The sequence below is a fragment of the Hyaena hyaena genome, unplaced genomic scaffold, assembly GCF_003009895.1.
Source record: "Hyaena hyaena isolate Hyena2069 unplaced genomic scaffold, ASM300989v1 scaffold_1108, whole genome shotgun sequence".
NCBI classification, from domain to species: Eukaryota; Metazoa; Chordata; class Mammalia; order Carnivora; family Hyaenidae; genus Hyaena; species Hyaena hyaena.
Genome location: NW_024081742.1, coordinates 220224 through 228990, shown reverse-complemented (window position 1 = coordinate 228990; position 8767 = coordinate 220224). Strand labels below are relative to the sequence as shown.

At 37.3% G+C, this 8767-nt stretch overlaps 1 protein-coding gene across 1 annotated transcript in view; it reads left to right on the top strand.

Moving 5' to 3' along the window:
- Window positions 1–1477: 1477 nt before the first annotated feature.
- Window positions 1478–8767, top strand: part of EIF3E (eukaryotic translation initiation factor 3 subunit E) — a 47046-nt gene continuing 39756 nt past the window's right edge. The window contains exons 1-3 of the mRNA XM_039222350.1: window positions 1478–1593; window positions 5678–5792; window positions 7251–7368. Coding sequence (XP_039078281.1) covers window positions 1504–1593; window positions 5678–5792; window positions 7251–7368 — 323 coding nt within the window. The 5' untranslated portion in view covers window positions 1478–1503. The remainder of the gene's footprint in view (window positions 1594–5677; window positions 5793–7250; window positions 7369–8767) is intronic.

The window sequence follows — 8767 nt, the reverse complement described above, 5'->3', positions numbered from 1 at the left end:
CAAAAAACTACATACTATATGATTCCATTCATATGAAAGTCCTGAATAGAGAAATCTATAGAGACAGAAAACTGTTGCTTCAGGCCAGGGTTAGAGTGAATAAGAGGAGATAAGAAGATGAGATCACTGTAAGATAATATGGTTTGGATAGTTTTAAGCATATTTACATTTTAAAAGTCACTGCTGTCTGCTGTGTCAGAATAAATTATAGGTAGAAAAGAGGGCAAGCAAACTAATTAGTGAAGAAGCTACTCCCAAATCAAAGCAAGACATTGATGGTGTTTGGACTAGGGATGTGATTTTGGAGGTAGCGTGAACTAATTAGATCTGGATATGCTTCAATGGTTTGAACCAAAGGATTTATGTGTAAATTCAATGTAGAATGTAAGAGAAAAGACCAAAGTCAAAGGTGATTCCGAGGGGTCTGAGCAACTGAACAGATGGAACTAGCATTCACTGAGATGGGGAAGAATGCAAAAAGAGCAGGTTTTGATGCGCTACACGGGATAGTTTTGTTCTGGACATGTTAATATTGAGATGTTGAGTAGCCAGCTAAATATATGTGAGTCTGTGGTTAACTAACAGTCTGTGTTGGAGTTGTCAAGGTATAGATTGCAGTTAAAGCCGTTAGGTTGAATGATATCAACTAGGGGATTAACTTAGAGAAAAGCTCCAAGACCCATGGGGACTGCAAAATGAAGAGGCCTGAAAGATGAAAATGGAATCACAAAGGAGACTTAAGAATAAAATACACTTTCTTACCTTAATCATGACCTGGCACTTTTCAGCGTCTTTTACCTTACTGTCTAGTCACACAGGATATTTAGCTTTAGGAATATACCAAGTCCTGTCCTGTCTCATGGCCTTTGTGTTTGCTAAGCCTTCCACCAGGCATAGTTTTACCCTGGCTCCAATTTAGTGGCTTCCTTCTGTCAGTACAAAATTGTTACCCTGAGTTTTCTCTAACCGCCCCTAATTAAACAGGCCTAGCCCGATCACCTCCACTAAATTATGGTTCTTACCATAAACTAAAGTTATTTCACTTGTTTCCTGTCTAGAAACTCGTTCCACCTTAATTTAACAAACGAAAACAAAATGACCAATATATGCCAAATGAAACCTCAGGTCTATCCCTTCTTGTACGCAACTTCCCAGAGAGCAGGGGCCTCATTATTTTGTCCTCTACCGCATCACAATATAATCGACAATCCCTCAGCAACCAGTTCTCAATTTTCAATATTAATTAGCGGAATGCATTGCAGGATTCTGACAAACTTTCAAACCGAGGACATTATTCCGGCCGCTCCGCCCAGTATCAGAGTTGCCTAGAGGAAGAGAGGACCCGCACGCATGCGCCATTTTTCTTTGAGCGCTTCGGGCTGAGCCCCGCCCCTTTCCCCCCTGGCTTGTTGAACTACTGCTCATGCGCAACTTGGGGCTTGTCTGTTCGTTTGTCGGCGCTATCAATAAAGTTTTAGTGAGTACAGCCTTTTCCTTGGCAAGATGGCGGAATACGACTTGACTACTCGCATCGCGCACTTTTTGGATCGGCATCTAGTCTTTCCTTTGCTCGAATTTCTCTCCGTAAAAGAGGTGAGAGGGGTCTTTGACCGCGAGGAATGTGTGGGAACGCGTGATATGCTGGGGAATGCCGAAAGGCGGTGGCCCTAGCTCTAGGCCTGACACGTGTGAGGCTGCCGCGAATTTGGTCCTGGGTCGGGCAGTAAGGATCTGCTGGTAGTTTAAGCGTCGTCTTAGTTGATTAGCTCCGCAGAATTCGGTTGTGACGAGAGGTGAATTGACAGTAGGCAACTTTGGGGGAGAAACAGGTCTTTGCTTCACTTGAGGTGACGGTGCCGGAGGGACTTCCGCGTCAGTTCCTCTCGGAAGTTGAGCATTCTCCAGCTTCGCTGTAGTAACGCTTGCTTCCAAAAGCAGATTGGAGTGTTAAGAGATTTTGATTTTTCTTTCAGAAACTGTGGAAAGGATGTGCTGGCTTTGTGTTTTTGTTTGCTGGAACTTTGGGATAATTTTCCTACCCTTAAGTGAAATGCCTAGTACCCCCCCATTGAATTTTCCTGGTCTTTCAGTAAGCAGCCACTTCTAGAAGCGTGGCGTATTTTGCCGGCTAGGGACGCCCACACTCCCCGCCCCCCGAAAAAATTTGACAGTTTTTTTACTTAAAAAAAAATTTTTTTTGCCGGCATATACAGACTTCGAGTAATTTGAACGTTAACATTCGTTTAGCTACTCCAGATATCTTGAATTAGTCTGTGGTTTTGGTACCTCATTTCAAAACGTCTGGACCCTAAAAGTTTTGGAATACTTGGCTTAGTTATACCTTGAATTTGTTGGGAATATTTTAGTAATTATAATAAAGTAATATTAACTGATGAAAAGATGCGAATATTGGTCAGAAAAGTAAATGAATTCTGTATGTGAAAACAGATTACAACATAAATCTACTTAGGGAATTCTTGATTTGGGGAGTAGATTTGTGTGCCCCAACAACAGTAAAACAAAAATCCCTTCAAATGAACATTACATTGTTCTCATAACTTCAGATCTTCCTGATAGTTAATGGTTCATTGGACAGGTATAATCCTCAAATTTACCTGATCCTTTTCTAAATACATAACACAACTCTAAAGTTGTGATGTTAGGGAACAGCAAAGTTCCCTGATGGGGAATTGTTGGACAAATTACATGGGATAATGCATATAAAGTAATTAGCCTTGAGGGACAAAGTAAGTACTCCTGAATATTTTGTATTAGAAGGGTAGGCCGTCCTGTATCAGAGAAGAGTGAGTCAACCAGTTGGGGTTTTCAGGAGTGTGGTGAGGACTAGAAATGGGGACTGAGAAAACTCCAAAGTACAAGAATTGGTAAGTGTGGATGGCCCAACTGAGATTGAAAATCATATATTTATAAGAGCTGATGACAATCACTCATATTGAGAGGAGCATTGGAAGATTATTGAAGTAGTGTAAACATGTTTGGAGGTAGGTTTTTAAATATATGTCATTTAGACGTGGATTGCTGATCAGCACAGAAAAAGCACAGATATGATTGAATGGCATTATTGTCTGCTTTTGAAACATTTTATAGTCATCCTTAGCCAGAACATAGAAAACAGAAGACTTTTTTTCTAGAACTAGGGATTGGAACTAAATTGTATTTAGTTGGAGAAAATGGATGGAATTAATGATACTACTACTAATAAAATCTTTGAAATAGCGAAAAAATGGTATCTAAACTAATGTGACAAAAAGGGTGATCTAAAACTTAGAAGGTACAATGGGATGATGACACATTTTAATGATAATTGGTGACCAAGATGATGAATTTAAGTTGGAAGTCAGAGATAAGGTACTAAATGAAAGTTGTGGGATAAAGAAATTTTAAGGCTTGAGGGTTTTTTTTTTTTAATGTTTGTTTATTTTTGAGCAGCCCAGTGGGAGAGGGAGGGGAGGTGGGGACAGAGGATCTGAAGCAGGCTCTGTGCTGACAGCAGAAGCCCGATGTGGGGCTCGAATTAAGGATCTGTGAAATCATGACCTTAGCTGAAGTCATATGCTTAACAGACTGACTGAGCCACCCAGGTGCCCCAAGCTTTGTGTTTTTAAAGAATCTTCAGTGTGGATGTTGAATTTGTAGAAGATGACAGCAGGAACAGATGTTAAAAGAATTATTTTCAATCTGTTAAAAAGTTGGAGCTGTTTTCAAGAGATTGATAGACCAGGGAATGTCAAACTATAACCCTTGGCAGCAAATGCAACCCTCTCTACTTGTTTTGTATGCTCTGTAAGTTAAAAATAATTGTAACAGATGAACATTTGCAAACATTTTCAGTTATAGAACACTAACTTTGTACCCCAATTAAGTGAAACAGTTCCCACCCACAAAGAATGTCATTCTTATTAGTGGATCTCTTTTACAAAGAATTGTATTCCATTATTTTTTACTTAGAAAAGAAATTGTGGAAACTCTTATAGTACTTCTGTAGCATATCCTAGATCTTTGCTTCTTGGCTTTAAGGTCTAGAATATTTACTATCTACCCTTTACAGAGTAAGTGTGGGTATAAGGCAGAATTTAGAGAAGGTATAAGCAGATATAGATTTAAGAAGCCAGTAGGTCTGATGTCAGAGGAGCAATGCTTTGAAACTATAATTAATAGAGATGATACAAATTCAAGCTATTAATGGGGTTGCAAGAAGTTGACATGCTAGGGAAAGATGTTTTCACTGAAGATGAGGTTCTCCTCAATTTTTTTAAGTAAACTTTTTATCAGGTATAACATTCATACAGAAAAGTGCCAAATATAAATGCCTTTTTTCAGAGTGAACCCACTTGTGTGACCACCATCCAGATTAATAAATAAAACATTACAAACATCCTAAAAACCTTCCTTCAGACATTTCCTAGTCATCCCCCCCCCCCCCCCCCCCGCCAAAGGTAAGCACCAGTTGTAGAATAGTTTTGCCTGGTTTTGAAATTAACCATTGTAGTGCTTTGTATGATTAATTTCATTTAGCGTTGTTAGAGTCATCCAGGTTGTTAGGATAACTGTAGTTCTTTGATTCCCAATGCTGAGTGTTAATCTGTTATATGAATATACTACAGTTTACTCATTCTAATGTTGATAAACTTGGCTATTCCACCGAGTGCTGCTGTGAACATTCTTGGAAATGCCCTTTGAATATATTCACCCATTTCTCTTGGGTATCAAGTTGCAGAATTATTGGGTGAAAATGTGTGCTTGATTTTAGGAGATAAAAACAGTTGTCCAAAGTGGTTATACTTCTGCTGGAAGAGTAAGTGTTCTGTTACTCTACTTGTACACCAGCACTAGTATTGACAGTTTTGTGTGTGTGTGTGTGTGTGTTAATGTGGCTTTAACTTGCATTTTCTGTGTGATTAATGAAGTTGAGAACCTTTTTTGGTGTTGGCCATTTGGTTCTACTCTCATAAAGTGGCTATTAAAATTTTTTAGCCATTTTCAATTCAATTATTTCTCGTATATTCTGCAGGAGTTCTTTATATAGTTTGGAAGTTTCCGTTTTGATCACATCGCTATCCCATTTGATCACTACCTTTTCACAGGCAGTGAAATGTGGACTCTTCCTGTATTTTTTCTTTCCTTGACAAAATTAAATTTACTACGCAAGTCTTGCTGAAGGCTTATCTTGATGACTGTTCACTTAAAAATTTTTTTTAATTTTGATTATTGTCTCCTTGAATACTGTTGTATAGGGTCCTTACATATTGCTCATTGCACTAAACTACACGTTTATGTGAGTCTGTCTGTTTTATCCCTATACTATGGATTAAATTGTTTCTTGAATTCCTTGCAAAGCAAAAACCTGATATCACATGGTTGACCTAGAGAATGGGTTGCTAGTTCTGTTTTAGTGTTGTAGATGGGGAAGGATTATGAAGAATTCAAATGATTTAGTGAAAAAAATATGTGGGAGTAGAGGAGAACCCACCTCAAGGATAGATGGGTAGGCATCATGTGGATGTGAGAGATAACTAAGCGGGTAAAAAATTTGAGTTGATTCCTGGTGTAGCAAGGAAACCACTGTATATACTTATCAGTAGAGTTGGTATGGATATTTAGTAATTTATATGGGGGAACTTCAACATATTCATTAGAAAGTAATTTTCTCTTGCAGATCTATAATGAAAAAGAATTACTACAAGGGAAATTGGATCTTCTTAGTGATACCAACATGGTAGACTTTGCTATGGATGTATACAAAAATCTGTATTCTGATGATATTCCACATGGTAAGTGTGTCATTTGGAACTGCAGCTTGTCTTGTGAACCGAGGCTGCGTGTGTTAAAGTTTTGTGATTTATAAAAGAGCTTTAGCCAAGAGCCTTTAATAACTATTTGAGGTTATTATGGTTTAAAAGTTCTTTGGATGAAAGGTAATGTGAAGGTTACATGTCATCTAAAGTGTATTATTTTCTCACCACAAAAGGTGTGAGACTACTTTAAAACATGGTCTTTAAATATCTTCAGTTTATAGCATGTATCATCAAAGTTGTGTTTATGAATGAGATTGTCTCCTTGGAATTATCTGAGAATGTGGCTGTTTTTGGTTTGCTAATTTTTCAGTTAGCATCTGTGTGCCTTAGAGATTTTTTTCATCTTGAATCATCTGGGTATAGCTGTGGTTCTCATATATACTGTCCCCAGTCCCAGCATCATCAGTTCACCTGGGAGAGCTTGTTAGAAATGCAAATTTTGAGGTCATACCTCAAATTTACCTAATCAGAAACTGTTGGCTGAAGTCCAGCACTCAAATTGGAGAACAACTGTGGCACGGTGTTTTCCACATTATTTTCTATGGTAATAGATGTTCCCTTAAAAAGAAAAGTTCTCCCAAAAGTTTGAAAAATACTGTATTGTTTCTTTTGTGAGCATGGTATTTTAAAAGATTCTAAGAATGCTTTCAGTAGATAAATACAATTTACTTTGTTTAAATTGACATTTTCAATAATTTAATCACATATTCCCTTCTATTTTTGAGAAACACTGTTCTAGTAATACTTTTTAATGTATAACACAAATTATTACACTAAACATAATCACCTTTTTAACTTCTATAACAGTAAATGATAGTAGCTGTTTAAATTTTAGTTTGTGATGAAAAGGTTAACTATTTCATACTAAAAGTTTAAAACATGCCAGTAGCATAGGTTATGTTCAAGTTTTCTGTGGCTCTTCATGATGCAGTAAAAAGAAACTAGAATTGGGTTTCACAGATTACAAAACTAGATTTATAGTGAAAAGAGAGATTATTGGCTGGATTTAAATTCCATTCAACCTAACTGAAAATCTGTAGTAATATGTAAACCCTTCGAATCTCTGTTTAGGAACTCTGGGATAATATACATCTGAGAAAATTCAATGAGAACAAATAAAACACTAGGAGTGAAGTATTTGAAATGTGGAATTAGATAATTGGTTCTCAGCAGCCACTCCCTCCCCCAGCTGTATTTGTATATTCTTCAGTTTTCCTTAAGAGCAAGAAGAGGTCCTTCTTTATGTGCCTTTGCATTGCTAGAAAGAAAAAAATGGATCTGGGAGACTTAGCAGGTTGGTGGTTCCTGGCATGTGGATATATAGAGGGTAATGAAATCTGTGTACAACTGAAATAAATTGAAATTTTTCCAGAGACATCCTCATGGTGAGCAGTATAGTTAAACATTATAGTACTCCTTTGCATTTTTAATTAGCTTTGAGAGAAAAAAGAACCACAGTTGTTGCACAACTGAAACAGCTTCAGGCAGAAACGGAACCAATTGTAAAGATGTTTGAAGATCCAGAAACTACAAGGCAGATGCAGTCAACCAGGTAACTTCCCTCAATTGAATTCTAAAAATTCTCTTTTCTGGATTAATACAAATGTTAACTCAAATTTTATTTAATATCCCATCATAAAAGGTCAGTGTTTAATTCATTACTTTATCTGTTCGTTTTTATTTTTCCTTATGGTGTAGGGACCAGGAATTCCTTAATAAATATTAATACTAATGTTTTTGTTAACTTCTTTACCAGTTCTCCAAATCTGATTATGCTACAGCAGTTCTACCTTCCTCCTCTCTTCCTAGGGGACATTTGGCAGTGTCTGGTGACACTTTTCATTGTCACAATTGGAGGGGTGCTACTGGCACCTAGCAAGGAGAGGCCAGGGATGCTGCTAAATATCCTACAATGCATCTGACAGTACCCAACTCCCCAGTAAAGAATTATACAGCCCCCAAATGTCAGGAGTATTCAGGTTGACATAACTGTGCCTGGGCAATACCTAGAGGGAAACCTTAGCTCACTTTATCATTTGGCTACATTCCCTCATATCCTTCCAACCTCATTGCCTAGCCCACGGAGGAGGGTGGTGTAGAGATGATAAGTTCGGTTATTTTATTCTTAACTTCTCCTTAACTAGAAATAAACATACTGCTTGGTTTCCAAAGAATGAATATTGCCTCACTCTGACTTAATATGTATCATTAATTGAAGCCCTTTGAGTTATTAAGTTATTTGAGTTTGAGTTATTAGTTATTAATTTTAGATATTAAAATTTTAAAAATAAAATCTCCTACTAAAATTGAATATTGCCACTGTGGTAAACCTTAGCTGACAATATATTTACTAGAAGAATTGCTGAAGATTTTGCCATGTTGTATCTTTAGACAGTATGTGGCCAAACCAAATATTAAGAGAGATAAATTCTAAGTTTTTATTTGTGATTTGGGGAAGTGTTACTAGATAATTTTTAGCAAAGCAGCAAATACTACATGATTATTATATACCATACTATAAGTTTATTTGTTTTGAGCGAGAGATCGCACACATGTCTGCGTGCATGCAGTCAGGCTGGCGAGGGACAGAGAGAGGTAGAGAAAATTCCAAGTAGGTTCTGAGCTTCAACACAGGGCCCAACACAGGGCTCAAACTCACAGACCATGAGATCATGACCTGAGCCGAAATCAAGAATTGGCACATCACCCAGGAGCCCCTATACCATATTACAGTGTAGCCTGCTATATTACTAACATACAATATGTTATACTACATATATATACACACACATACACAGAGATGGCTGTATCTTACTAAACAATCCTATATATGTTTTATATATAATTATCTCTGTTTGTATATATATTAGACTGATACACACTTATAAAGACTAAAATCTTCAGATTACGTGTAAATGCCCACAGAGGAACAGCTGAAATAATCCAGCTGT